The 27,705-nt window shown below is 40.7% G+C and overlaps 3 protein-coding genes across 5 annotated transcripts in view; 2 read left to right on the forward strand and 1 right to left on the reverse strand.

Annotated features, from left to right (window-relative positions):
- Positions 1-8,212, forward strand: part of cpsf1 (cleavage and polyadenylation specific factor 1) — a 9,540-nt gene extending 1,328 nt beyond the window's left edge. The window contains exons 4-38 of the mRNA XM_017041088.2: positions 1-3; positions 91-171; positions 250-401; positions 495-641; positions 788-927; positions 1,014-1,124; positions 1,208-1,301; positions 1,379-1,466; positions 1,560-1,703; positions 1,883-1,931; positions 2,013-2,086; positions 2,183-2,257; positions 2,343-2,423; positions 2,715-2,810; positions 2,893-3,069; positions 3,147-3,288; positions 3,391-3,569; positions 3,817-3,956; positions 4,041-4,218; positions 4,298-4,504; positions 4,579-4,668; positions 4,746-4,886; positions 4,970-5,122; positions 5,198-5,314; positions 5,577-5,667; positions 5,917-6,001; positions 6,085-6,226; positions 6,318-6,470; positions 6,572-6,748; positions 7,017-7,083; positions 7,179-7,226; positions 7,373-7,528; positions 7,641-7,770; positions 7,854-7,992; positions 8,084-8,212. The exon at positions 1-3 is cut by the window's left edge and continues 113 nt beyond it. Coding sequence (XP_016896577.1) covers positions 1-3; positions 91-171; positions 250-401; positions 495-641; positions 788-927; positions 1,014-1,124; positions 1,208-1,301; positions 1,379-1,466; positions 1,560-1,703; positions 1,883-1,931; positions 2,013-2,086; positions 2,183-2,257; positions 2,343-2,423; positions 2,715-2,810; positions 2,893-3,069; positions 3,147-3,288; positions 3,391-3,569; positions 3,817-3,956; positions 4,041-4,218; positions 4,298-4,504; positions 4,579-4,668; positions 4,746-4,886; positions 4,970-5,122; positions 5,198-5,314; positions 5,577-5,667; positions 5,917-6,001; positions 6,085-6,226; positions 6,318-6,470; positions 6,572-6,748; positions 7,017-7,083; positions 7,179-7,226; positions 7,373-7,528; positions 7,641-7,770; positions 7,854-7,992; positions 8,084-8,131 — 4,095 coding nt within the window. The 3' untranslated portion in view covers positions 8,132-8,212. The remainder of the gene's footprint in view (positions 4-90; positions 172-249; positions 402-494; positions 642-787; positions 928-1,013; positions 1,125-1,207; positions 1,302-1,378; positions 1,467-1,559; positions 1,704-1,882; positions 1,932-2,012; positions 2,087-2,182; positions 2,258-2,342; positions 2,424-2,714; positions 2,811-2,892; positions 3,070-3,146; positions 3,289-3,390; positions 3,570-3,816; positions 3,957-4,040; positions 4,219-4,297; positions 4,505-4,578; positions 4,669-4,745; positions 4,887-4,969; positions 5,123-5,197; positions 5,315-5,576; positions 5,668-5,916; positions 6,002-6,084; positions 6,227-6,317; positions 6,471-6,571; positions 6,749-7,016; positions 7,084-7,178; positions 7,227-7,372; positions 7,529-7,640; positions 7,771-7,853; positions 7,993-8,083) is intronic.
- Positions 8,213-8,218: 6 nt separating this feature from the next.
- Positions 8,219-12,912, reverse strand: adck5 (aarF domain containing kinase 5). 2 transcript variants are annotated; one of them, XM_025065030.1, is made up of 14 exons: positions 12,791-12,912; positions 11,820-11,911; positions 11,586-11,735; positions 11,433-11,508; positions 11,103-11,303; positions 10,880-11,020; positions 10,520-10,765; positions 10,351-10,434; positions 10,191-10,272; positions 9,957-10,035; positions 9,771-9,862; positions 9,439-9,691; positions 9,056-9,172; positions 8,219-8,971 (listed from the first exon to the last, which is right to left on the reverse strand). In XM_025065030.1, exons 1-14 carry the CDS (start codon positions 12,812-12,814, stop codon positions 8,869-8,871), a joined length of 1,740 nt encoding a protein of 579 aa, XP_024920798.1. In that variant the 5' UTR covers positions 12,815-12,912; the 3' UTR covers positions 8,219-8,868. The 2 variants fall into 2 exon arrangements, with proteins under 2 accessions (XP_024920798.1, XP_008329588.1); XM_008331366.3 differs by having other exon boundaries at positions 11,103-11,298; positions 11,820-11,906; positions 12,791-12,862.
- A 272-nt stretch (positions 12,913-13,184) lies between these two features.
- Positions 13,185-27,705, forward strand: part of ctdp1 (CTD (carboxy-terminal domain, RNA polymerase II, polypeptide A) phosphatase, subunit 1) — a 32,030-nt gene continuing 17,509 nt past the window's right edge. Inside the window, exons 1-11 of one of the 2 annotated variants that reach the window (XM_025065028.1) lie at positions 13,185-13,915; positions 15,491-15,574; positions 16,103-16,196; positions 16,503-16,631; positions 16,755-16,905; positions 17,841-17,931; positions 18,148-18,314; positions 20,114-21,148; positions 22,394-22,535; positions 22,646-22,876; positions 24,022-24,175. In XM_025065028.1, coding sequence (XP_024920796.1) covers positions 13,617-13,915; positions 15,491-15,574; positions 16,103-16,196; positions 16,503-16,631; positions 16,755-16,905; positions 17,841-17,931; positions 18,148-18,314; positions 20,114-21,148; positions 22,394-22,535; positions 22,646-22,876; positions 24,022-24,175 — 2,577 coding nt within the window. In that variant the 5' untranslated portion in view covers positions 13,185-13,616. The remainder of the gene's footprint in view (positions 13,916-15,490; positions 15,575-16,102; positions 16,197-16,502; positions 16,632-16,754; positions 16,906-17,840; positions 17,932-18,147; positions 18,315-20,113; positions 21,149-22,393; positions 22,536-22,645; positions 22,877-24,021; positions 24,176-27,705) is intronic. The other variant, XM_008331363.3, reaches the window with a different exon arrangement.

Genomic DNA, 27,705 nt, shown 5'->3' on the forward strand with positions numbered 1-27,705 from the left:
AAGGTATTACTTTATAGGTACTTCACGATTAGCTAGCGGTTGGTGTACTTTCGGCCAAGTACTGACTACTGCATGACTCTTTTCCCTCAGTTATCAGTTGTGGAGTACGACCCCGGTACACATGACCTCAAGACATTGTCTCTTCATTATTTTGAGGAGCCAGAACTCAGGGTGAGTAGAAGCTGGAAATATACTTTTTTTTTTATTTCGGATTTGAAGCAAAACTGAGCATGTGGATTTTTTTTTTAGGATGGTTTTGTGCAAAACGTACACATACCCATTGTCCGAGTAGATCCAGAGAACCGCTGTGCTGTCATGCTCATTTATGGCTCCAAACTTGTAGTGCTTCCCTTCAGGAAGGACACTCTAACTGATGAACAGGAAGGTGGAGTTGGAGAAGGGTATGTCTGAATTTCTGCACCCATTCTGGTAATTGACTAGTCTTCATTTAGTAATAACATTGTTTGATTTATATATTTGTGTCTCCTCTTCAGACCTAAATCCAGTTTCCTGCCCAGCTACATAATTGATGTCCGTGAGCTGGACGAGAAGCTGCTAAACATCATAGACATGAAATTCCTTCACGGCTATTACGAGCCAACGTTGCTGATTCTGTTTGAGCCCAATCAGACATGGCCGGGGTAAGTTCCAAAAAAGAAAAAAACATGGAGTTGATCAAGTGTGGGCAAAACGTGGCACCCTCTAGGGGTGAGGTGTATTACCTTTTTACCTCGTTTTGCCTTTTATTTGAACACCAGCACTCCTATCTGCTCCTCCGTTTTTTCAGTCGTGTGGCTGTGCGTCAAGATACTTGCAGCATCGTTGCCATCTCCCTCAACATCATGCAGAAGGTTCATCCCGTCATCTGGTCTCTCAGTAATCTCCCGTTTGACTGTACGCAAGTCATGGCTGTTCCAAAGCCCATCGGTGAGCTTGACATTTTCTAAACAACAAACTGAAAAATATGAAGCTGCCGTGTAGTGTCATCACGTCTTATTTTTTATTTTTTTTAGGAGGTGTGGTGGTGTTTGCTGTGAATTCATTGCTGTATTTGAACCAGAGCGTTCCGCCATACGGAGTTTCCCTCAATTCCCAAACCACCGGAACCACGGCTTTCCCGCTGCGTAAGCTTTGCGACATGGAAACACACGTTCTCTATATTTCTACTCTTGATATTTGTTCAAACCTACGTGTTTTTGTTTTGCAGGTATACAAGACGAAGTAAAGATCACTCTAGACTGTTCCCAGTCTGACTTTATTGCCTATGACAAGATGGTCATTTCTTTAAAAGGGGGAGAAATGTAAGTTTGTTTGTTTTTTTAAATACACACTGACGTAAACAGTTTCATATTTTGACTGTTCATGTTGTGTTTCACAGTTACGTGTTGACACTCATCACAGACGGTATGAGGAGCGTCAGGGCATTCCACTTCGACAAAGCTGCCGCCAGTGTCCTGACGACGTGTGTAAGTTCTGCTTTGACTGAGTGTAAAATCTCTGGATGTACGCTTTTACTCCCGGTTCTGTCTAGAAGCACTCTGGGGTTTTCTCTCCCACAGATGGTGACCATGGAGCCTGGCTACCTTTTCCTCGGTTCCCGCCTCGGAAACTCTCTGCTCCTGAAGTACACAGAGAAACTTCAGGACACCGCAGTGGAGGAGAGCAACGAGAAGCACGAGAGAGACAACGATAACGAGAAGCAGGTGAGTTTGGTTTTGTTATCTGCTCTGCTGCTTATGTTATTTGTGTTGTTATTATCTAAGATTTAGATCAGTTTTTTTTTTTTCAACCTTGGGGTCGCAAGAATAACCATGCAAATAAATTCAGGTTGGTATGATAATCAATCCATTCACTGCTATAAATGTCTGCTCATAAATTCCAGGAGGAACCACCAAGCAAGAAAAAGCGAGTCGAGTCCACCAACTGGACTGGTAAGGTCTTTCTTTCTGCAGCTTCCATATGCCTCATAGTGAGTACTTGGGTGTACCACGATGACCTTTTTGTTTTGACAGACGAGGTGGATGAAATTGAAGTCTATGGAAGTGAAGCTCAGTCTGGTACTCAGCTAACCACCTACTCATTTGAGGTAGAGGAGACACGGGTGTTTGAATGATCCTTCTATAAATGGATGTTGAAATATGACAGTGTGGCGTTGACAGTTATTTTTGTGTCGCGTATGTAGGTGTGTGACAGCATTCTCAACATCGGACCTTGTGCCAATGCCTCAATGGGGGAACCTGCGTTCTTATCAGAAGAGGTACAGAAATGTTTTTTAAAAAAAATGGATTTGGATAAAAGCATCTGCTGAATGCATGAATGTAATTTTTTTTTTCTTCCGACAGTTTCAGGGCAACCCTGAGCCTGACCTGGAGGTCGTCACCTGCTCTGGTTATGGTAAAAACGGTGCACTGTCTGTGCTCCAGGTAAATCACTCGTACTTTAGTCTGGGTGTTGTGTTTGTGTTTGTGCATGGATGTTGTCACCGCACTAACTATGGACCTGTGGTGGTGAGGGCCATCTGCCGCAGGTCACAGTACAGTGCTATATCATGACTGGGTCTACCAGGGCTGCTTCAGAGATCGTCGAAGTGGCCTATAAAATACTCAGACACATTTGCGTGTGAGACAAATTATTTTTTGTGAACGACGCGCTGCAAAGTCGCACTTTTCTTTTCTGGAAAATACTTTGACTTTTTCTATTTTATTTGTTCCCAGAGGAGCATTCGACCCCAAGTTGTTACTACATTTGAGTTGCCAGGTTGCCATGACATGTGGACGGTCATCTCGAACGAGGTCAAAGAAGACAAAAAAGTAAAAAGAAAATAGAGTACTTTTACTTCTTCTTTGTGTTGTTGTATGTCAATATAATAATGCCAATAACCGTCTTTCTCAGGCAGAAAAAAGCAACGAATCTGAGGACGACGGAACAGGAACACAGAAAAGTGAAGAGGGAGATGAGGGAGAGAAAAAGAAAGAGGAGAAAGAGGAGGAACAGAGCCCAGAGCCTCCCATTGAGGATGATAAAAAGAAGCACGGCTTTCTCATTCTGAGCAGAGAAGATTCGACCATGGTACAAACTGACTGAAGTGACGGATATGAATTCAGTCGTGTGTCGTTTGGTGTAACCTGTCTGTGCTGTCGTACTAGATCCTCCAGACAGGCCAGGAGATCATGGAGCTGGACACCAGTGGTTTTGCCACACAGGGACCCACTGTGTTTGCTGGAAACATCGGTGACAACAAATACATCATCCAGGTGTCACCCATGGGTATTCGACTGCTGGAAGGAGGTAAGATGATGCAGACGATGTTTGACAAGTCAAAAAAACCCAAAAAAACATTGTCTCAGAGACAACTTCATTGACGTGTCGCTTTTCAACTATGCCTTTCAGTCACGCAGCTCCACTTCATCCCAGTGGACCTGGGCTCCCCCATAGTGCATTGCTCTGTGGCCGACCCTTACGTGGTTATCATGACGGCGGAGGGAGTGGTCACCATGTTCGTGCTGAAGATCGACTCGTATCTGGGAAAGACGCATCGACTGTCTCTACAGAAACCACAGATTCCCTCCGTAAGTGAACCATCAATTCCCAAGGTTTTCCTGCAGCGCCCCCATTTTGTAGAAAGGAAGTATTTTAGTTTTTATTTCATTATCCTACATCGACAATTTAAAAACTTTTGTTGTCGTTTTTGTGAGTTTTAGGTTATTTAAAATTACAACAACTAAATCAGCTTTTCTCACATAGGCTGATTGATTGATGGATTGTTAGACACATTCTGATACTATTTCTTTCATTACCTGCTACTTGTTTCTTTAGCAATCACGCGTGATCACGCTGTGTGCGTACCGAGATGTCAGCGGTATGTTCACGACAGAAAACAAAGTCAGCTGTTGTCTGAAAGAGGATAATCTCATCAGCCAACAGTCTGAGGCAGAGACCGTCATCCACGACCTCAGGTAGGAAACCCTAAATGGTTAATTATAAAAAATCTTCAGGTTTATATTGACGTTTTGAATGATCACTGCTCTGTATGTGTGCAGTAACGTTGTGGATGATGAAGAGGAAATGCTGTACGGAGACGCTAACACCAGCAATTCACACGCAAAGGATGAACTAACTCGTAACTCGGCAGGAGCACTGGGTGACGGCGATGTCGCCTCAAGCAAGGCCGAGCCTTCGCACTGGTGTATGATCATCAGGGAGAGCGGCGTGATGGAGGTACGGACAGAGTTACACCTCAGGATTGGCAGTTATGAAGTATGACGAAGAGGCTAATGTTGTCGATTTATCACTGCAGATTTATCAGCTGCCAGACTGGAGATTGGTTTTCCTGGTGAAAAACTTCCCAGTTGGTCAGAGGGTGTTGGTTGACAGCTCCTCGGGCCAATCGGCAGCGCAGGGGGAGGGCAAAAAGGAAGAGGTAACACGACAAGGAGAAATCCCTTTGGTCAAAGAGGTTTCTCTGGTTTCCCTTGGCAACAACCGCAGCAGACCATATTTGCTGGTAGGTTTGTCTTTAGATTTTTTTTTAATTTATATGCGTTCTTTCAGAGACTTAATAAAAGTTTTGTTTTCCAGGTTCATGTCGAGCAGGAGCTTCTGATTTACGAGGCTTTCCCGTACGATCAGCAGCAGCCACAAAACAACCTGAAAGTCCGCTTTAAGAAAGTACGAAGCTCTTACTGAAGAAACCTGAAATCGATCAGATCCGATGTGAAATTAAACGCTCGCTTCACTCTGCCCAGGTTCCCCACAACATTAACTTCAGAGAAAAGAAAACCAAGCCCAAGAAGAAGGCCGAGAGTGGGGCGGCCGAGGAGAGCCTACCTGTGAAAAGTCGGATAGCAAGGTTCCGATACTTTGAGGACATTTCTGGATACTCAGGGGTAAGACACGAAGACGGATGGTTGTCTCCGACGTTAGATCGGCGCCATTTTCAAAGTGTGTTTTATTTTTCTTTTACTCGCAGGTGTTCATCTGCGGTCCGTCTCCTAACTGGATGCTGGTCACCTCCAGGGGAGCGTTGAGACTACACCCCATGACCATTGATGGCTGCATTGAGTCTTTCTCCCCCTTCCACAACATTAACTGCCCTAAAGGCTTTCTGTACTTCAACAAACAGGTACACGCAGGTTTTCACATCACAACAGTGTAATATTACATATATTATATTGCTAATACATGCTTCTCCACACAGGGGGAACTCAGGATCAGTGTCCTCCCCACCTACCTGTCCTACGACGCTCCATGGCCGGTCAGAAAAATCCCACTCAGATGCACCGTCCACTACGTGTCCTACCACGTTGAGACAAAGGCAAGGCTCCTTTCCCCTCAGTCTGCCATACAACCGAGGCATCGGTATAGAGGCGTGACACAAATTAATGCCAAAACTCATTCCTTCAAAGTGTTAAAAGAAGTTTCTTTGAAAGGTTGAAGGAGAAAAAAAATCTTTTGGTCTCTCAAAGTTCCCTCACTGCTGAAAAAAGAAAAATCAGTTCAGGTGACCTTGAAAGGTTTGGTCTTTGATGTGAAGAGTTTGGTGTGTGACTGTGAAGGTTTCTCTCTCTCTCTCCCAGGTGTACGCCGTGTGCACCAGTGTGAAGGAGCCCTGCACTCGCATCCCCAGGATGACAGGAGAGGAGAAGGAGTTTGAAATTATAGATCGAGGTAGGACATGAAAAAAAGGTTTTGAGAAAGAAAACTTCAGCCTGTTCAATGCTCAGTATAAAAAATATGTAAATGTATGCCCTTCATACATCACATCTAACAAAATGTATATTTTACTGCTGGTCCTTAAGTCTTCATAAGTACATTAAGTTTACTTTTATTTATTATTTTATTTATTTTTGACAAAGGTATAGAAATGAGCTTATCTTTATGGAGTTTGTCATCACGTCTGTGTTTTTCATCCTGCAGATGAACGTTACATTAATCCACAGCAGGAAAAGTTCTCCATCCAGCTCATATCCCCTGTCAGCTGGGAGACCATTCCTAACACACGGTAAAAACTCTTTACAACAACAATGTGATTTTATTCACTTAAATAATAATAATCTAATATGCCTGCCTGTCTGCCTCCACAAGGATCGACCTGGAGGAGTGGGAACATGTGACGTGCATGAAAACGGTGGCTCTGAGGAGTCAGGAGACGGTGTCAGGACTGAAGGGCTACATCGCAGCAGGGACCTGCCTGATGCAGGGAGAGGAAGTCACCTGCAGAGGCCGAGTGAGCGGCACGCACACACACACACACTTGAGAACTTCTTTTATCAGTGCGTTCACACAGTGTTGTTTACAGTCCTGACTTCTGTGTTCAGATCTTGATCCTGGACGTGATTGAAGTGGTGCCAGAACCAGGCCAGCCGCTCACCAAGAACAAGTTCAAGGTCCTGTATGAGAAGGAACAGAAGGGACCGGTGACGGCTATGTGCCACTGCAACGGGTACCTGGTCTCAGCCATCGGACAAAAGGTGTGAACGTTACATGTGCAGTTCATAGACGTCAAATGTTACTTTATATCACACATTGTTGCTCACTATAATTTTTATTTTATTTTTATATGTACCTGCAGATCTTCTTATGGGTCCTGAAAGACAACGACCTGACAGGCATGGCCTTCATCGACACCCAGCTCTACATCCACCAGATGATTAGCATCAAGAACCTAATTTTAGCTGCAGACCTGATGAAGAGCATCTCACTGCTCCGCTACCAGGAGGAGAGCAAAACGCTGTCGCTCGTGAGCAGGGTGAGCAGTTTGGCATGAAAAGAAAAAAAAAAAAAAGAAAGAAAATCCACAAATAAATTATAAATGCAAGCCCTGCCGCTGAAGCAATAAAGTATAAATTAATTAAGATGCACTGAGTGAATGTTAACGCCGTGCCTCCGGAGGTATTTAGATCCAGTCGAGTTTATCTCAACGAAGCACTGGTGGCAGTCGCAGATAACTCTGGAAACACTACGTTTCTCTTGTTATTATAATCATTCAACGCTTTTGTTTATTGTTTCGCCACCAGGATGCCAAGGCCCTGGAGGTTTATGGCGTCGAATTCATGGTGGATAACAACCAGCTGGGCTTTTTGGGTATTTTTAATAATTCATTTCAGCAGCAGAAATGCTTCAGTTTAAGAAGCTCTTCAGTTCAGTTAGTTGAAATTTTATTGTCTTTTTTTTTTCAGTATCGGACCGAGACAAGAACATCCATGTATATATGTATTTACCTGAAGGTTAGTACGTGTTTGATGCATGTTTGATTTACTGAGGATAATATAAGTCACGGCCAACCACACCCCAGTATCAACACTTTAAGTTTAGGTCACATGTCATTTCCATGATTACGTTTTGACACGTAGCCTGGGGTCTCTGTTCGCAGCCAAAGAGAGCTTCGGAGGAACACGTCTGCTGAGGCGGGCCGACTTCAACGCCGGCGCCCATGTCAACACCCTGTGGCGAATGCCGTGCAGAGGAGTGTTGGACGCAAACAGCAAGAAGTCCATGACCTGGGACAACAAGCACATCACGTGGTTCGGTGAGACACCTCTTCTCTTACCAGCCGTGTTGTTGTATTTTTGGGAACTTTTTGCCCTTCATTGTGGCTCCCAGGTGTCAGTCAGACTCTTCTAATGTTTTTTTTCTTACAGCAACTCTGGATGGAGGCATGGGTTTGCTCCTCCCCATGCAGGAGAAGACGTACCGTCGACTGCTGATGTTACAAAACGCTCTGACCACCATGCTGCCTCACCACGCTGGTCTGAACCCCAAGGCCTTCAGGTAAACGTCTGCAGGGTTTTAAGATGGCTTAAGCTGCAGATGTGTTATTTGTGTTTGTTTAATTAGTGTCTTTTCGTGTCCAGGATGCTGCACTGTGACAGACGCAACCTGCAGAACGCCGTCAAAAACATCCTGGATGGAGAACTCCTTAGCAAATACTTGTACCTCAGCACCATGGAGCGGAGTGAGATTGCCAAGAAAATTGGAACTCCACAGGATTTAGTGAGTTCACACACACACTAAAACACCAACTCTTCATTCATACTCTAATTATGTATGTGGCTTTTTTGTTTGTTTTGTTTTTTCTGTCCAGATCCTGGACGACCTTCTGGAGATTGACAGAGTCACAGCTCACTTCTGAGCCACATTCCAAACAATTACACTGAGGGCAGTTGTGTTTTCTTAATTATTTTGTATTAAAAACAACAGAAAAGTTGAATGACACAAGTTTGTTGTGAATTTTTAATAGTTCAAAATGGATTTTTGGACTAATAGAGACACAGAGGTTTGACTAAAAGGAGGTAGATCATCTTTGAGGTCACAGGTCGATCTTCTCACTCTGCATTAGTTATTGATCACATTAGCCCTCACGGGTCACATGGTCCTACTACATTTTACCACAATGACACAAATGTACTTAATCAGCACTTTTTAAACATTGTACATTATTTGCATTAAGTGTTAAGATCCATTTAAACAAAGTGTGTATTTATTACTGTTTAGTCAGAATAAAACAAAATACGATGGAATAAATACAAAGATAAAAGACAATTTGTTTTAAAATATTAAGATTTTTTTTTAGATCATGCTGGTAATAAAACCAGATAACGTACATCTCTTTATTTTCCTTAAAAAGCAACATTTAAAATTGTTCTAATTCTATTCTTAGTACTACAGAGTGGAAAGGATGTTCTACTACTGTTACCGTCCTGGGGTTTGATTCACTCCGACCCACTGAGGACATGTCACTTCCAAATGTGATATGATGTGATGTGCAGCGCTGAGCTCTGCCACACTGATGAAATGTTCTTCCTTGTCAGATTGCATTAACTTGTGCATGGGTTGTTTTCTGTTCCTGCAGAGTGGAAGGGTTGTGTGCTACCTCAGGTAGTCGTAAACCTCGGCCTCCAGAGATATTAGACCAAAGTAGGACAGCAGGCTCAGGATCGACCGTGTCAGGCTCATCAGCGCCATCTCTGATCTGTAAAGGCGATTTTTTTAATTTTAAAGATGCCTTAGTTTTGATGGTAAAAAAATATTTATACTGTATTTTTGGTACAAATACCTCAGTGCCACTTCGAATCTAAGACTTTCCCATGTGGTCCTCACCCAACTGAAGAGCCAAAACCTAGGCAGGATCCCGGGTTTCTCTGCCTGGATTTTCCCCCAGCCTCGAACCGCACTGAAAAAAAAAAAAAAAAATTAATGCACATCCATCTTTTGGTTATTATTTTTTATAAACAGCATGTTTATCATGGTCAAATGATATATAAATCCTTCAAATATTAGGGTCGGTTTATTATGGATTATCAGGAAAAGGAGCTAACAGGCTAATTATGAGCTTAAAACTAAGCTTAAAGATTTTTCATGTTGTGTTCTAAAATGTTTTTTCTACAAGTCGTGTGATTTACAGCTGTGTAAGACTTGGTGGAGTGCGGCTGCTTTTACCTCTTGGCCATGGCGCAGTATCGGTCCACTGGAGCCCCCAGACAGATGTTGATGCTTCTGACTGTGTTGATATTACGGAAGACCAGCAGCATGGGTCGGGGCATGGACTTAAGTATCTCCATGATGTTCCCGAATCGGTGGATGGCCATGTCACGCATGTAGGTGGTCTCCTCTCGGCTCAGGATGTTGGACAGACCCAACTGGCGCATGTTGATGGGTCGCTGCAGTAGCATCTCACTGAAGAGGAAGTATTCTGCAGAGAACCCACAGCTTCATAACTATCTTTTTTAAAATAATTTGACAGCCATGTTACAGCACGTGTCATTCCTCACCTTTGACCCCAAGTGCATTGGAGTACTTCTCCATTGCTGCCTTGTCTCTCAGGACAATAGATCTCCACAGTTTACAAAGGGATTCCCTGTCACTGAGGTCAAAGGTCCACATTAGAGCCCGAAGCAAATGTGAGGTTTTCAGTTTGTGGCTGAATTTGAACTAATGGTGTGTCGTCCAACTCTTACTGTTGACTGAGGTATTCGTACAGGCCGTGGTCCAGCAGCACCAGCTGTGCCTTGTTGTCAGGCCCTCGTCTCACCAAAACTGGAACAACACAGTGAGAATATGAAGGAATCACCGTGGATCTATTTATATATTTTTAAGTAAGTAAGTTTTATTTAGGACGGCCTCTCCCTACAAATGTGGTTGAGAGAGCTAAATGAAGCTAAGTGATGTGTATCAGATGCTAAGCTACTCACCATTTCCAGGATGAGGATCAGCATGAATGAAGCCAGTGTAGAATATTTGTTCAGCAAATGTCCGAATCATTTTATCCGCAATCTGAAATATAAATTTCTTAACAATGTGCTTTTCTGTGTTTATTATTTACCGTAGCATTTTATATTTGTCTCAACTTACATCTTTAAAATGTAACCCTTGTTTCTTTAGTTCTTCTATGTTGTTTATTTTGCAGCCTTCGCAGAACTCGGCGGTTATAACCCTCTTTGGAAGAAGACGGCACAGAGAGGATTAAAAAGTCTTCCATGAAGAAAAATCGAGCCTGAAGTGTACGAACGACAGACTTTACCTTGCTGGTTTGCTCCCAATAGACTCTGGGTACCACCAGGAATTCAAAATGTTGGAGCTCTCGAGCACACCTTTCCGAATTCCTCGCCTCATTCTCAAAGTCAAGCTCCTGAGCCAACGTGCCCTTCAGGTCCTTAAGAACCCAGCGGAATCCGAAGGTGGGGTGCATGAATTTAACGATGTCCAGCAAAATTTCCAAGGCCCTAATGTCGCCATCAAACCTGTCCCTGAGGTCAATGTACTGCACCTGTGGAGGAGCAGAATTCAGAGCTAAATTAATGGAATACTAATGCCAACTATTTTAAAGAAAATAAGAATTGTTATATATTGTTTACTTTTATGCTGGAGATCCACGGCTCACCTTTACAGCGACTGGAGTCCCATCAAACAGTTCTGCTCTGTGAACCTGCGCTAAACTGGCTGCAGCTATCGGTTCATGGTCAAATGTTTTAAAAAGCTGCTCTGGGGTTTTGTTGAAGTCTTCCCGGAACAGAGCGTCAACCTGTTGGGAGAGACAGACACAATCCTGAGGGTCTGCACATCGTCCTGTTCCTGCGCGGCTGTGTTTGTGGTGCAGTGCTCACCTCCTTGTACTTCCTGTTCAAGGCCTTGTCTTCAAGAATTTGCAGGGTGTGAATGTACTCGGGGGGCAGGAGGTGGTTGAAGGAACAAAGACCTTGGCCAAGTTTGATGTATATTCCCCCGTTCCTGATGGCGCCCTCCACCATGTTGTCCGCCGCCCTCTGGTGGCAGGCAGACATCTGAGCCATGTAGGATGGGCTGCTCTGGCAGGAGGGGACAAAATAAGACATGATCATCCACAGCAACAGATAAAGGTCACTTTGAAAAATAACAAAGGTGAAGGTTTTCTCATAGCTCAGACATTCAGGACTATTTAATGATGTAAAATTTACCTCATCCAGGCCACGAAGAGCCACATTGCTGGTCCACCAATAATCCACAGAGATGAGGAGCCCCACAGACAGAGACCTGAGCAAACGAGGCAGGACATTTTGTCTTATGACATCAGCAGGCTTTGAGTCTCCTGTGTTTCCTGTGAAACAAACCTGAAAAAACGGCCAAATCCTTCAATCACAATCCTTATTTTCCTCCTTTCTCTTGGCTCTGACACAACATACTGGATGCCGAGAGCCACAGGTGCTGCGACAGAGACCCCAACAATTGTCTTCCACAGCAGTCCCCGGTGCTTGGCTTCCCTGGAATGAGAAAATGCTCTCGTCTTTAAGCACAAAGAGTTAGATTTAAGATTAGGCTGATGATTGGGACTTGGATTTTAGTACCTGTGTGAACTGAAGTATCTGAATGTCTGAAGTGATAATCTATGATGTGGGTGTCTTCGGAGCTGGGGCGTGAGATGCAGACAGAACCTAAACTGGAGGGAGAACAAAAGGTTTTTCATTATCATTCATAGGTTGCATTATTTGTGAAAATTTCAAATATTAGTTTTAAAAAATAATAAAATCCAGTTCCAAACACTTGAAATAAAATCTCCATTAGCTGTAACTTTTTTTATTTATTTTTTTTAGATTTGTTTGTTTGTTTAACAAATTTGCATTTATATTCACTGCTTTCAGGGGTTTTAGAAGTCTGTGACTGGGTGGAGGGTGATTCACATGTTTTGATGAGTCAAAGATTACATCAAGTCCACAAACTAAAGTGGCTTCATGAGATACTAGCCCAGATAGTGTGTTTGCTTAATAAGGTTACCCTGTGTGTGTGTGTGAGAGAGAGAGCGAGAGATCAAGGCCAACATGACCTGCCAGGAAACTTTGGTGTTTTTGTTTCCTGTCTGCATCTGAGGGACGAAATGTCTCTACAGCTGACAAATAGATGCAGAGATAGCAGTCATGTCAGGGACCTCAGCACTAACTAATCAAACGAAGCCTCTGACTCACACAAACACACATAATGCATGCACACTGAGCAACAGCTCCGACTGCCATCACCTAAAAAGTTCAGGAGAACACTCCGGTTTCTCTACCAGGGTTATAAGCGAATGCAATGCACACTGCACAATCACAGACTAAATAAATGTATACCCTCAAATATCCTAGGAAACCCACCTAGGTCACGGGTTGTCCCCTACAAACAAGTGACTTAACTTCTCACTGTACTCGTTGTTTACATGACCAGCTAGCAGTGCTAACGCACAACTTGGCTCACTGAATAGAACCAGTGAGTGACTACAGAATCTAACCCAAAATATTATGCTAGGGTTCACATAAATAATAAAGAAATCTTATCATTTTACCGTTCGTGAAGCCTCTGATGTCATGTTGACTCGTTTGTACAACAGCTCTGTTCGCACTGATCACTTCACGTGCAGTGTTTTCTCCGGATAGGAATTTGCACCGCCTCCTTCTCTCAAGCATGTCTGCTATTGGTTAGCTGACGTGAAGAAAACGGAAAATATAAGAGTGTGACCTGCCCTGTACTTTTGTTTTTGCTTCAATTTACAAAGTAAAAACTTAATGTTTTGTATATTTTCAAAATGGTACATAGCATATAAAATAAATACACTTTGTTTTGTAATAACATTTAAGTGTGGTAATAATTAGGCAAGGGATATTTAACTGTGAGAGTCATTTATTTTGCTATCATATTGTCAAAAGCATGTCATTTAGTTACAACCAAAGGACAAAACGGATGAAATTAAACACAATAAAAAACACAGTTGAACAGGTTAAAAGTACAACATCGCCTCAAATGACAACACTGATATTGTCAAATAAAAAAAAAAAAGATACTGTACGTGTTTACATTACTACGGCTTTGGGTTTGCAACGTAGCCGGAAATGCATTGCTCCACCTCGTGTATCTTCCTGAATGCTCCACCGGATGCTGTAGTGACCTGTGTCGCTGCTGTATTGCGCTTTCATGTTTACGGGCGGGAAGAGCGAACATAGCAGAGTGTTGGAGCTGTTGCCTCCAATTTGGTTCCACATTACTTTTTTTTACGTTGATTTTTGTTTTGGGTTGGCTGTTTTACCGATTCTCGTGGGATTAAGGGTATCACCGGATACATTCAATTAGACTGTTGTTGGAAATTAGAGCGATTATTGCAAAGGTTGGGGCAGATGGAGGACCCTTCTGCAGATTCTGGTGGTGGCGGTGACGGTGGTGCAGCAACCGAGGGCCCCGCGGTGCAAGTGGCTGATATCCGATGGCCGACAGGGGGTCTACCGCTTCGGCTGCTGGAGTGGAAGGTCAAACCCGGATCTCTCATTAATGTGGACTCTGTGTTGGCGCTATGCGTTCCCATTGCACAGGGAAAGGGGGCAGAGAATGCCAGGCTGCCAGAGAAGAGGGTGAAATCGGATCGGGCTGGAGTAGTGAAGGAGCTCTGCTGTCAACTTGGACAAGTCATACCCCCAGGGTGAGTCACTCTTTAGGCGAAGGCTGAGTTTAGCTGGGTTATGTTTGTTTTCCTGTACCCTGCTTGGGAAGTGGCAACATGTCAGCTGCGTGTGTTTTCCCCTCTGTAGTTCCGGATTTCACCCACTGTCAGAAGCTTGCTAACAGGCTAATACTGTAGTGTATGTGGTGCTAAGTCAACGTTAGCATGTTTGCTATCGTGTCTCTAAACACATCTGACCAAAGGTCCGAGACTTTCAAAATAAATGTGGAGCAAATTAATATCTATTTGATGTGTTTTGTTGTAGTCACTACTATTATTATGGAAATCAGAAGTCTGCAGCAAAGTTGAATCAAACACAATGCTTTTTTGAAAAGTAAATAAACATGTGTCCGTGTTAGCATACACCTGCATGGCTTTATTTTGAAGCGTAAAACCACGTGTTTTGTCTAAAGCAGCGTGCGACCTGTTGACATCAAGGTTACTGTCCATAACATTATGGGGTTTACTCTAAATAAAGTAAATAATATGTGACAGCAATGACAAGCTAACGTGTTGAAAACAACATTTTCATCTCGCATGTTTTTGCTTCATGGACTGCGATTTTAGCTCAGCATCTCCAACTAAAGTACTTAAAATATATAAAGAAAAACGCATTTTTTTTCCTGAACAATCTTTTGTCAAAAATCATTCACACATTAGTTTAACGTTGAAACTTAAAACTTACTTTCAACTTTACTGTGAAAGTCCCTTTAAATAACTAAAAGTATATTATTCAAATGCACAGAAAGAAGTAAACACAAGCAAATAAATAAATACAAGAAAGAAGTAAACACTGCAATCCATCAATTCTGCATTGTAGTGTAATACAGGAATGTTTTTGAAACAAATTAATGACACACAACATATTAAAAACTTATATAATAGAAATATAATAAATAAAATAAAATATTGGAAAAAGTAACTATCATGACTAATAATTCTTAGAAAAAGACTAAAATATACTTGTTCTGTCACTGTGTAAATCTGACATTCAGTCACGTGATTTAACCTTGTACACAGATGTACCAACTTAGTAATTTAAAAATAATGTCTTGCATCAGGGGCAACAACATCCACAGCCAATTACCAAAAAGACTTGCAAAAAATATCTTATTGCATCTTTTGCACTTGCATATTTAACTACCAGGTCATTATTAACCATGCTTTGAGTGATTAGAACAATATTTCCCTCTCTTTTCAGTTAAACCACTGCTTTGTAAGCACAGCATCCTGAAGTAGAAAAAATAGACTTAAATATGTGAAGGAGCTTTTGAGATCTTCTAATCTTTTCTCAAAGTAAACATTGAAATTTGACCTCTATGTTAATGTATGCAGGCTGGTACAGACATACATGTGCAAACATCATCCGCATATTCAACACTTCCTGGTGATGACAGAAAAGAAGTCTATTGTTATTCTTTGCTTTGTTTGATTGAATCTTTATTGTATGTTTACTTGGACAATATATTTCTGCAGACATCTTATGATAACAGAGTTGTTTGCATTATTAAACGGCTCCCTTCTGTACTGTGACTAATAACCCTTTTCTTTCAGTGGGGTCATTGTCAAAATTGAAGAATGCAGCCACCCGGTTGTAATGAAGGGTTTGTGCGCTGAATGTGGACAGGACTTGACTCAGTAAGAATATATCTTTTTATTCCCTTTGAATTTTTTTTGTAGAGACCTTTTAAATCATCATTCAGTTATTTCTAAGATGATACTTTAGAAATAAAAACGTATTATTATTATATTACTATTGTTATAACTTATGTTTAGATTTGATTGTGGTTTGTACAACTAATGTGTGGTAAGTATATTTTATTGCCAACAGGTGGCACCAGAGACTACATAATGAGAGCTGAACATTCAATAAAATTGACTTGCAACCATCAAGCCACACTATGTGTAGATATTAAAGTACTTTATGTATTCATACAAATTTTTTTAGGTTTTTTTTTTCCAGACACAAAAAAACCATGCCACTAAGTTTCACATCTAGGGCCTGGAATAAGAGCAGTCTTTGGAAACAGTAACTTGATTAATAACACCAAAGCCAAACTCAGTGTATAGAAAATATATAGTCTTCTGTGCAGCAAAATATTCAACGACTAATTAGTTAATTAAGTAACGACTAGTTAAGTTACTTTTTCTTCTTATCCCCTGCAGACTGCAGAGCTCCAATAGGAACAAACACGCTCCTATTTCCACAGCAACGGTCTCCATGGTGCACAGTGTTCCGGAGCTGATGGTCAGCTCAGAGGTGAGTCATGTGGCTGAGTGTTGAGGTATGTGATGGATGTATCTGTAACTCCAAAGTAATCTCTTCATCATCACTAAAGTGGTGTTGAAAAGGGCAGGTATCCCAGGCAATTACCTAGGACCTTGAATTGAAAGGGACCCCGGGAGACCACTGACACTGGTCTATATATCAGTGAGAAAATGTTTGAACTGCTTTAGTTCACTGCAATAGTTGCTCTTGGCGCCCCCAGAGTGTGTAGAAACACCCCTGACCACAGCATCTTTAACAGAACCCTGTATATTTTCTGTGTTGTTATTCCCTTTCCAGCAAGCAGAACAACTAGGCAGGGAAGACCAACATAGACTTCACCGGAACAAAAAGCTGGTCCTGATGGTGGATCTGGACCAAACACTGATTCACACCACTGAACAGCACTGCCAGCGTATGTCCAACAAGGTATTAATATTCTCCGCATTCTCAATTGTGCTTGAAAACTTAGTAATTTATTATTGGTAAGTAATACGTGGATCATCGATGATCATAGGATCTTGTCACTATTGTTTGTTTTTGTTTTTTTAGGGCATTTTTCACTTCCAGCTCGGGCGAGGTGAACCTATGCTCCACACACGACTTCGCCCACATTGTAAGGCTTTCCTGGAGAAGATCGCCAAACTCTTTGAGCTGCATGTCTTCACATTTGGGAGTCGCCTGTATGCCCACACCATAGCTGGTAAATGCCTCAATGTATTTTTAACAATTTTGAAACTGTTAAAGGAGTGCTTGTCAGCCTTTGGGTCGCGACCCTATGTAGGGTTGTCTAGAATTCAGATGGGAATCGTCTCAAATGTCTAGTAATTGATAACAAAATAAAACATTTTCAGTGAATTATTATTCTCTTTATTTAATTCTACAAAAAATGTATCTGGTATGGCAAGAAATTTGTTATGTCAAAATGGGATCACAAAGCAAAAAAGGTTTGGAACCTCTGGTAAAAGAATTCAATAGACTTCACAGCGTTTACTTGTACTTCCTTTTCTGTCCACACGAGGGTAGCATGTAACCAGTTTTGTATACGGTATGAAACAGGACCTATTTTTTATGATGGATTTTCTATGAATAGTGGAGGCATACAATTTTCAAAAGCCTAAGAAACCGTTTTTTTCCTTTTTCTGGCCACTGAAAATGGTGTTCATTCACTGGGAAATTATTGTTTATTTCCAGTACAACTTTATGGACAGCTTATTGACAAGTGTGGCTCCACTCTTAAAAAGGAAATGTTTCTGTTGATTGTGTTTAACTTTTAGGAAGTGAAGGCTTCGGGGTTTGTTTGATTTCCTTATCTTCATCATCCATACTTTATATTGGATGTAGACTATGGCCCCATTCTTATGATGAATGTTGATGCATTTTGAATTGGATTTAACTCCTGGCTGTGAAGGTGGGGCATATGTTTTACACCAGTGCAGTAATTGACAGCTTCTCAAGCCGGTTATTGGATCATCTATTCGTTTAACTTGTTTAGCTTTACCACTTCTCATGACTATTAAATATTTCTAACTGTACAATTCTGTAACAAGATGTAAAATTCAAATCATAATTTTTAGAGATGGAAGTTCATGGTTGACTCCAGATTTTATATGTTTCCTTCTTTTCCTTTGTTTTTAGGCTTTCTCGATCCTGAAAAGAAGCTCTTCTCACATCGGATTCTTTCTCGGGATGAATGCATTGATCCTTTCTCCAAGACGGGAAATCTGAGGTGAAAATTGGTTTCTGCAGCTAGCTGATGGTCACACCCATATGTTATCCTTCAGTTGACCGTGCATCTGAATGATGTCAAATATTGTACATATGGAATTCACAAAAATGCACTGCTGCTGAAGTGACGTTGCGGCCTAAAGGAAATAAATATCTGTCCATTTGAGTTTGGACATGGGTCATAAAGCTAACCCCCATGACTGTTCCTTTGTTGCAGGAATCTTTTCCCTTGTGGCGATTCAATGGTCTGTATAATCGATGACAGAGAAGACGTGTGGAAGTTTGCACCCAACCTCATCACTGTGAAGAAATACATCTATTTCCAAGGCACGGGGGACATCAATGCTCCCCCAGGGTCACGGGAAGCTCAGATGACAAAAAAGGGTAAACTCGACCTACTGAATTTATGGTGTTTAATCTAAGCCTGGTATATTAATGTTATATTAATAGGCAAATTATTTATTGACCATAAATAGAATTTAATTTCATAAAGTCAAAGTATTTTCTACATACCACCTTTGTTCATGAATTCATGAAATAGTTTCCTTTACATAATCTTATTATATTTCCCTCTAGGAAAAAATCCATATAAAAGCAATTGGATTGATCTCAAACTTTGAAAATTTACATTTGGCAAAGAGGAGAGATGTCAGCAGGCTATTGTTTTACGTTCGATTCCTTCAATTCACGTTTCCATAACACACTGAATCACGCTGGCGTAAAACAAACAAACAAACAAACTGGCAGGTGTCCAAAAAGGAGGGACACATTGTCCTAAAAGGTTTCATTATGTTTTACCTGCGTCCGTCCGTTCCCCTGACACGAATTCCTCATTAGAACCTTTGAACCATGGTGTTATACTCCTCATTATCAGACTGAGAAATGTGCTGCCTGGAGACAACAAGTGTGTCTCCTTGGGAGCTGTGGTAGGACCCCCTCAATTCCACCCACTCTCCCAGGCTGTCACATTAATTAGCTGCTAGCTCCTGGTGGTATCACTCCACCATTTCAACAACTGCCAGCCTCGGTAATGGTCCATATTTTGTTGATTATTCCTAAGGGTGAAAGACAAGCTTTAAACATGGTGGAGAATAAATCTGTGAATGAATTATATAAATTTGAGTGTGGACAGAACGCATCGTAAACACACATACACACACTTTCTGCTAATTCTATTGTGACAAAAAAATAATTAATTGTTTTGGTCAAATTTATAAATCATGATTATTTAACAATTTAATTAAAAAACATTGCCTTTGTTGCACATTATAAAAAGCAAATGTGATGTCTTACATTATACCTCCCTGGTGCATCTTATTAGATAGACAAATTGCAACCTAAAAACATGTTTTGCAAAGCACAGTTTGAACATAGCCATCCTCATCCAGGGGAAGTTAAAAATATCCACCAAACAAGCCGGTTGATTGTGTCCATTCTAGCGTGCTCTGCCTTTTCAAATAATTTTAGGCTCCTCTTCAGTCCAGAGTTTACAGCATACTTCTAGCCCACTTAAAATGTCCTTTCTCATAATCCCTAATTCCCGTTTGTATGCCAGCCCATTATTAAGAAATATTCTGTACTTCAAAACATTTTGTGATTTTTGACGGGTTTACGACTTGACCCTTTTATTTCATGCTCAGGAGGATTTACTTACACTGAAGTACAAGTGTGCAAAAAGGATTTAGATTTGCCTCAAAGGAAGATTTCACATCAGGAAGTGGTAATGGGGCAGCCGGAGTAGCTTCCTGAGCAAAAATCTGGGTTATCCTTTGGGTAGAATGGATGTTTATAATGGAGCTTTCAGGAGGAATTAATATGTTTTTGCTTCTCTTGTGGGGAAGAAGGACGTAACCACCAGTGCTGAAGTGGATGTTGACATTTGCAGCAGCAGCAGAAGTCACAGCCTACAGTAGAGCCTCTGTAAAGCTGGTATCCAGCTGTATTGTCTAGTGTCCGCGGCCTGCCACTGTAGCACAGATGAATTAATGCAAATTACATTCAGTACATAAATAATGTTTTGCAGCACAACTAAGTAAAATTGGATGATTTTCTCTAGTACACCCCACACTCACTGGTTCAGTGTGCTTTGTTGTAAAACTGATTGCTCCCTAAACCTACAAAGACACATTTTCCTTCTTTCAAGGCTTGAACCAATCTGATTCACTTTGCTTTTTGTTTTCAAGCTGGAGGTCCTTCAGTTCGGTCAGCAGAGAGCACAGAAACGGCAGGGACGACAGCCGGAGCGGAAGAGCATAATAACGGCCTCAGGAAAAAAGCAAAAGACAACAATATTTCTGGAAAGGATGAGTCGTCAATATCCCTGTCTTCTCAGAAAGAACCAGCAAATGAATGGACTCATGCCAGTAAGGGTGTAGAAGAGGAATCAGGACAAATCAAACATTCAGTGAACGAGGCATTACCTGAGGCTGGGTTAGGAGTAACTCAGGAGCCTGATAGGACGGCAACGGAAGCCGCTAACAAAAAGCTGCAAGAGGAACAGGAAGTTACAAATTCATCATCAGTCAGGCAGGACTCCAATAACCTGGACTTTGATCTTTCCAGTGACAGCGACAGTGAGTCGTTCACAGAAAAGCCTGCTTCTTCAGAGAGTGATCATGAAAACATATCCTGCAAAGAAAAGACACCCGGTTCAGAAGGCGATATCCATCAGTCTGTTGATGGGGAAGAGGCAAAAGTGGCGGACATTAAAGAAAACAATTCTGATATAACAGAATCTTCCGACGTTCTTTTGCCCGATCCAGAGCTGGGCAATGGCTGCTCTGACAGGAGAGAGCCAGAAACGGAGTCCCAAAATAGTGAGCTGTCTGGGGTCACTATGGGTGAGGAGCTGCTGGACCAGAGTATGGAAGATGATGATGATGAGGAGGACGAGTCAGACATTGATCAAGATGATCACCTGATTTATTTGGAGGAAGTGTTGGAAAGGATCCACGCCGAGTACTTTGCTCGCTACGAGGCGTACCTGAGAAAAGAGGCTCCTGAAATTCCAGACATACGTAGGATTGTCCCAGAGCTGAAAGGTAAAACACTGCAGGACACAATGATAGTCTTCAGTGGTCTCTACCCCACCAACTACCCCATTGAAAGGACTCGAGAGTTCTATCACACCAAAGCCCTGGGAGCCAAGATCAGCAAGAAACTGGTTCTCAACTCCCAAGATCCCAACTGTACAACACATCTTATTGCAGCTAGAGCTGGTATGTTGAAATCTACTGGTTATCACAACTAAATTTGTGTAGCAGTGTATCCGATTTGGTATTTATAAGGTTCAAGTCACAGTCTTTTCACTTATTTTTATTTTATTTTTTTTTGGCATTTGATTTGTCAAAATATGTTTCTGTGATGCCAGTGTTTTGTTCCGAGGATAAAAAGGATTTTACATCATTTAGAATGTTAAAAACCCCCTGCAGCCAATATCCTGGCATTGTTCTTAGAGACAATAGGCTAAAACAGCACAGAAGCCCAGTCTTCTCTGGACACATTTCTGCAAAACGAAAAGATAAAAACAAACCCAACATGAGGCTTTTTGTCCATGATGATAGAATACAAATTCTCACTGCTGGGACAATTTAAATTCCATTCCAAACACCCATCTACTTCTGCATTTCCACATATTATGTCTGGCTTACAAAAACCAGCAAGCCAAGTGGCGTCTTGCTGTGGGAGGTAAAACCACTCGCAGCAGCACTTGGAAATCAGTCTGTGAACAAGGAGAGAAACATCAGTCACATGTGCTACAAACGAACAGGTCACTTTGATGAACGAGGAATGCAGGAAGTGTCACATCCTTGGGACAGTCGAACTAAATTGACTGGTGTTGCTCGTGTTAATTAATCTAATCAGCCTCTACATTGGTATTGTATTGAACACCCTGAGCCATTAAGGAAAAAGGGGAACAGATCAATGATGGTCCTTCTAAAGTCACTTTAAGGTCTGCACAGCATGTACACTTGTGTTTCACCACCCAGGCACGCTGTACAACAGAAGGTTGATTCACTGACCCACCTAATCCACTTGATCGGTCTTAATAAGTAGATCTTAACTATTGTTCCAGGTGGACTGATACAATCCAGGTCTAATCTAAGATCGTGTAAAAATTCAAAATTATATATATGTAATTTTTGGGCAAATATGTCTTAGTTCTAAATGTATCAATATTCGTTATTTAATGGTTTTGTTCAAACACAACACCATGGTGTTTTAGATTTATTGGGAACTATTGAGTTGGAAGAAAACAGGTTCTCCATAAGACAAATCCTCCTTGTTATCTTTTCTAATAATATTGACTAGGCAATTATTTTCTGTGTTTTCACCCTAGAAGAGAAAGACTGGACATCGATCTGAATGACTTAACAGATTCAGCCAGAGCTTATTTGGCCATAAAAGCTTCTTTGACCGCGAGGTTAAAATCCTTTTTTTTTTACCACTCACTCCTCACACAGGCACCGAGAAGGTTCGTCAGGCACAGGGCTGCAAGCACCTTCACGTTGTCAACCCTGATTGGCTGTGGAGCTGTCTGGAACGCTGGGAGAGAGTGGAGGAGCAGCTCTACCCACTGAAGGAAGACTACTCCAACACACCAAGGTAAAGAGCCATGGGTTTTGTGTTGTGATGTCTTAAGCCTCAAACCAAATCCACTTTTGTATGTGTAATATGTTTTTGTCATATTTCTGTTTTTTTCATCTCTATTAAAGGAGCAACAGTCCATCAGCTTTTCCGGACAATCAGGGTTCCTTGCTCAAGACTGTTTTCCAACCACTTCCAATTCACCAGAAACCTCAACCTCCTGCCCCAGAGGTTCGAACCTACGACCCTGTTACAGGGAAGCTTATTCGCAGGGGCCCTCAGGTGTCTCGGCCGTCATCCTACCTCCAGACATCAGCATCTCTGTTGCTGTCAGATCACTCGGATCAGTCATGTCTCAGGTATAAACAACACATTCAAAAGAAATGTTTCTCTTCTTTTACAACCCATTTTAAGAACGTTGCAGTTTCAGATATGTCCGTGTGGTGTTTTTCACTTTTAGTGCACAGGTATAACAGGTATAGATTGGCCAAAAACTGAATTAATAGTTACACATAAGAATTTTCAAATCTAGAGATTTATTTTCTGGGCCTTTAGTCCATTTCTTCCATCTCTATAAATCAAACTGTAGGTGTACCGTTGTCACGCTGTGCAGATTTCTCCCTGCAGAGACACTCAGCATCTCCAGCTCTTAACTTTTCTACAATAAAGCCCTTTTCACTGCCTGAATTTAATTACACGTGCCTGGAAGTAAACCCTGGTTACGGCAGTGTGTGGTCTGTTGCTCCCATAAAGCCACTGAACATCGCTCGTTAGAGTTTTGGCTACTTTTTAGGACTCGTCTCTTAACATTGTAGTGAATTGCCTGAAAACCTTTTCTTTTTTACATCTATGAAGTCGTATCAACCTTTGTGATCTTCTGATCAGATCCTAAAAAAAAAAAAGATCTGTTAAAAGTTTTTAAGCCGACTTAGTTTTCTATATACACCGCATGAGCCAACCTAATGCATGAAATCTTCATAATATTTGTGATGATTTATTTTAATTAATGATGGCAAGCATAAAATTGGACGACTTAATTTTAGAAAGTGTGGAGATCTTATAAAAACAAGTGTTTGTGTTTGAACACCAAGGAGGATCTGTTTAACGTTGTACAAAAATGTACATGTAGATTAACTTTGTCTTCTCCCTGTTTCACTTTCATTATTCTCTTTACTCCCCTTTGCAATTCTCATCACTGATCTAATGGTCGGCTTGATGAAAAATGTGTTAATTATGTTTAGTGTCTGAAACCGAATGCAAGTATCTTGCAAAAATGAGATACGTGAACAGAAAATAGTTCCACTTCGACTTCACTGTTTTATTTCCAGTGTGGCTTACGATATAAAGTGCCAAAAGATGGCATCCATTTAAATTAAGTTATTGCTAGTCTTAAAGGACAGAAACTATACATGTTAGAATTTATACATGTTTTTTTTTATTTCAATTTTCAGAATGGTTAAATGCTGTTGTACTTTAATAAAGTATTTTTTTAAACATCCCACAGGGGAAATTCAAACAGTCTGCAGGAAGACGCAGGAGAGATCAACCAGGACAATGAGCAGCCGGGACCGTCTCGTCGAAAACGACAGCCGAGCATGTCAGAAACCATGCCTCTATACACACTTTGCAAGGAGGATTTAGAGAGCATGGACAAAGAGGTAAGAACTATTTGTGTTAATACATCAGCATTAGCGTTAAATGTGTCATAGAAAAAATGAATGGCATATTTGTTCGGATTTTACACCAACTTTTAACTGTCCTTTACGCTACAAAAAATAAATACAGGAAACGACAGATATTGGTAGTCAGAATAAAATTGGTCCAATACAGTCTTTCTATGCTGCAAGGATACGGCAATGAGAGTTTGACTTAATGATCTGCACGTCCATGCGATTGGTCACGCTCTGAAAGACAAACTGACTCCTCTTACTAGGATGCAGTGTTCACTTCAATTCTAAAGTAAAATAACAGTGAAGCTGCAGGCAACGACTCAGTCTGACTGCTGTGCGATACCTTCTTGGTAAATAGGCTTCTAACTCTCCTTTTTTCTGTTGTTATTATTTTATTTTTATTTTTTTTATATTGTGCAAAGCTGCAACCGGAACTAAATTAAGCTGAAGCGTGGCAAGAGCAAATTTGTAATTTCCAGGTAACTGTTTCATTTTTAATTTAAATCTCTCAGTTGATGGGGCTATTTTTGTAGACTTGAGGCTTGGGTATGATGAACTGTTGTGTGAGATGTATATTCCACAATATATTATATAAACCTACATATCGCCTTGAGCTGAGGTGACGATGTTTAGGCACAAAGATTTAATACACCTTACTTTTGAAATCCAATTCTAAGAGGTTGCTTTATTTGACTTTTACAATTGAGTTGGTATCTGACTTGTAGACTTTATTTGAAATATATTGCGTTCTTTTTTGTCCAAAACAAAAATGAAAAGCATTTAGTTGAATTGCATTTTGTTTTTACCCCTGAGTGCGAAAGAGAGAATGCCTGCTTTTAGAGAAAAATGTCTTGTTTATAAACCTAAATTGCAGCCACTTCTTCCTTATAGCAGTGAGACAACAACACTGACTACTAAGACAGTGCTGTTGCAAATATAAGTATTTTTATGTTGCTCAGTAAAAGTCATGCCTTGAAAATATTATCAAAATATATCAAAATATTAGCCTTAAGCCTTAAGCAGAAATTTCTATACCTACATTATCATCAGTTCTCAACAGTCCAAAATTATTATTATTATTTTTATTTGTTATTGCTTAATTGTACTTAGATACTTCATAAATGGTATAAATAAGATGTGTTAAAATGCATTTTATAGCCCCCTTTCTTAGATGATCTGATAATTCACTATAACTGTTTTCAAATGATAAACTACATGCAACATTTCTCTCCTCTGTTCTACACACTTGTGATTTTTTTTTTTTTTTTTTTTTAATCAGGCCTTTTGTACAAGGATGGATTTGAGCCTTGAAGGCATTTTTTTTTAATCCGGCTCACTGGTCATTTCAGTCCTGTCGAACACAATGGTGGTTTTATATTGATTTGGTAAATAGGGTGTTCAATGCTCACTTTTGCTTTTTATCTCATAACACCAGTAGCACTTGTATTGACATTTCAATGGCTTCGCCGCAATTGAGCAGTGATTATTTGATGAGGTCTAAGCCCCGCCTGGTTGGTTTTGATGTATTAAACCATTAAACATTTTATTCAAGGCACAGCTTTAAAAAAAAAAGTCTAGAATAAACCACGTCACTGAATTTTTGTGATGCTGTATAAAAACCTACATAACTTTGCTCAGTAAAGGGAGTATTATTCATTTACTATGACTATACTACTACTTTTTGCTTCTTTACCAAGCAATGTTTTTGTCCAGACAGCACATTTTCACTAAAACCTTTAAATCTATGAGGCAAACACATGTTGAGAAATGGTTTAAAACGGACATATTTGGAATCAGTGTTGAACAGCCTCCAGCATCCTTCAGGCTACTGCCATGCTGTTGGCACCCAAGGCTAAATCTTGCTACGCATGGAACCAGGGACTGACTCAGGGTTTTGACTCTGAACGCATGACTTAATATGGAGGATGTAGTTTTTATTTATAATAACCAAAATAAATGGCCACAATTGTTTCACTTTTTTTTTTAATGTGTCATTTGCAGACACATTTCTATTGGATCACCTTTCAAAATAATAATAATAAAACTGCATTATTGTTTTCTTTGTTCCTTTTCAAAATACGTTTTTTTTAGGAGCTCCGTCTCTCATTTAACCACCATTTCCAACGCCACACCAAGTCAAAGTTAAAAGAACGCCTAATTATTCCAAGCTCCATGAGTCACTGGATAGAGAGCAATCCTAAGACGGAGTAAGGTGAGCGTTTAGACACAGGGCGCAGGCAGGTTGGTTGCTGGAGGGCCCCTCAGAGACATGGCTCATTAATTCCTAGGATCACAGGAGCTCAGTCACGGTGATCCCATGTCTTCCTTTACCTGCAGGTATTGATCTAAGTTCTTAGCTGTGGTGAGAATTAATCCTCTGGAGTTACTGAGGGAGACAGGAAGGAGACGCTTCCTGATGAGTCCAGAGAACAGAGAAGGTTATAACAGGCCTTTCAGTTCTTCACAGCTTCAGCTTGGCTTATTTCTGCAAACAAGCATAAAAAAAGGAAGATTTTTAATAATATATTCTCTAGTGATGCATCGTGAATCACTGATCTTATTTTTTTAGGGTACAGAACAGCAAAATTAAACGGCATAATGACTTGGTTTCATCTTAAAGCCAGCGAGAAATAACCTGTGTCCTTCATCACCCGTTTCATGAATTGTTATCATTATAAACCTATAAAAACCCATTTGAGGCCATTTCCATTATAAAATCCTCCTTTTACAGCTCTCATCTGGTGGAGACTTAAGCAATAACCCACTACATTAGCCAGACAATGAATGCTGATTGACTGGCTGCAAATGTATTAATCTCCTGCTGTGGGTTTCTTGCTCCACATAATTCTCAGAATGTAGCTTCCAAGTCTTCTGCTGTATTATTTTTTCTTTGACCATTAACGGAGAATCAGTGCTCTTTCAAAACTTTACTCTTGATTGACTAAAAACGTCTGCTTTTACGGAACATAACAATAAGGACGGGGTTTTAAATTGATTTTTCCCTTTGAATAAAAACATGCTGTATAATGTGCGTTAAGTATTTTCTGACCTTCGCTTTTCTTTTGGTCTATATAGCAGTCAACAAATACTTTGTATACAGAATGCCCGTGCTGCAGCTGCAGCAACCGTTGGCCTTATTGTTATTATAAGTTGGCCTTGTCTGAGCCGGAGCTCTTTACTCAGGACAATAGCAGTTTCCAGCCCTCGCAGTATACTCTTGGTTTGTTTGTTTCTTTTGCTGCACATAGATCTTTTAGTGTGACATGCACCTCAGGCTGGATTTAAGCATCTGATAAAAACATTTCTTTCCCCAGTCTCAAAGTAAAGCTGAAAAACGCAGCTGTTTTGCAAAATGTTGAGTTAGCTTCCTTTCTTTCTCTGTGCTTCCTAAGAGATAAATATGGATTGAATACTAAATTACACTGATATATGTTATTGTTTCTTTATCCGTTCCAATGAAACAATAAAATTGTGTATTTGTGTAGTAGTAAAAATAATAGGAGAAGCACTTTTAAGCA

Source organism: Cynoglossus semilaevis, chromosome 18 (genome assembly GCF_000523025.1).
Source record: "Cynoglossus semilaevis isolate Cse_v1.0 chromosome 18, Cse_v1.0, whole genome shotgun sequence".
Classification (NCBI taxonomy): domain Eukaryota; kingdom Metazoa; phylum Chordata; class Actinopteri; order Pleuronectiformes; family Cynoglossidae; genus Cynoglossus; species Cynoglossus semilaevis.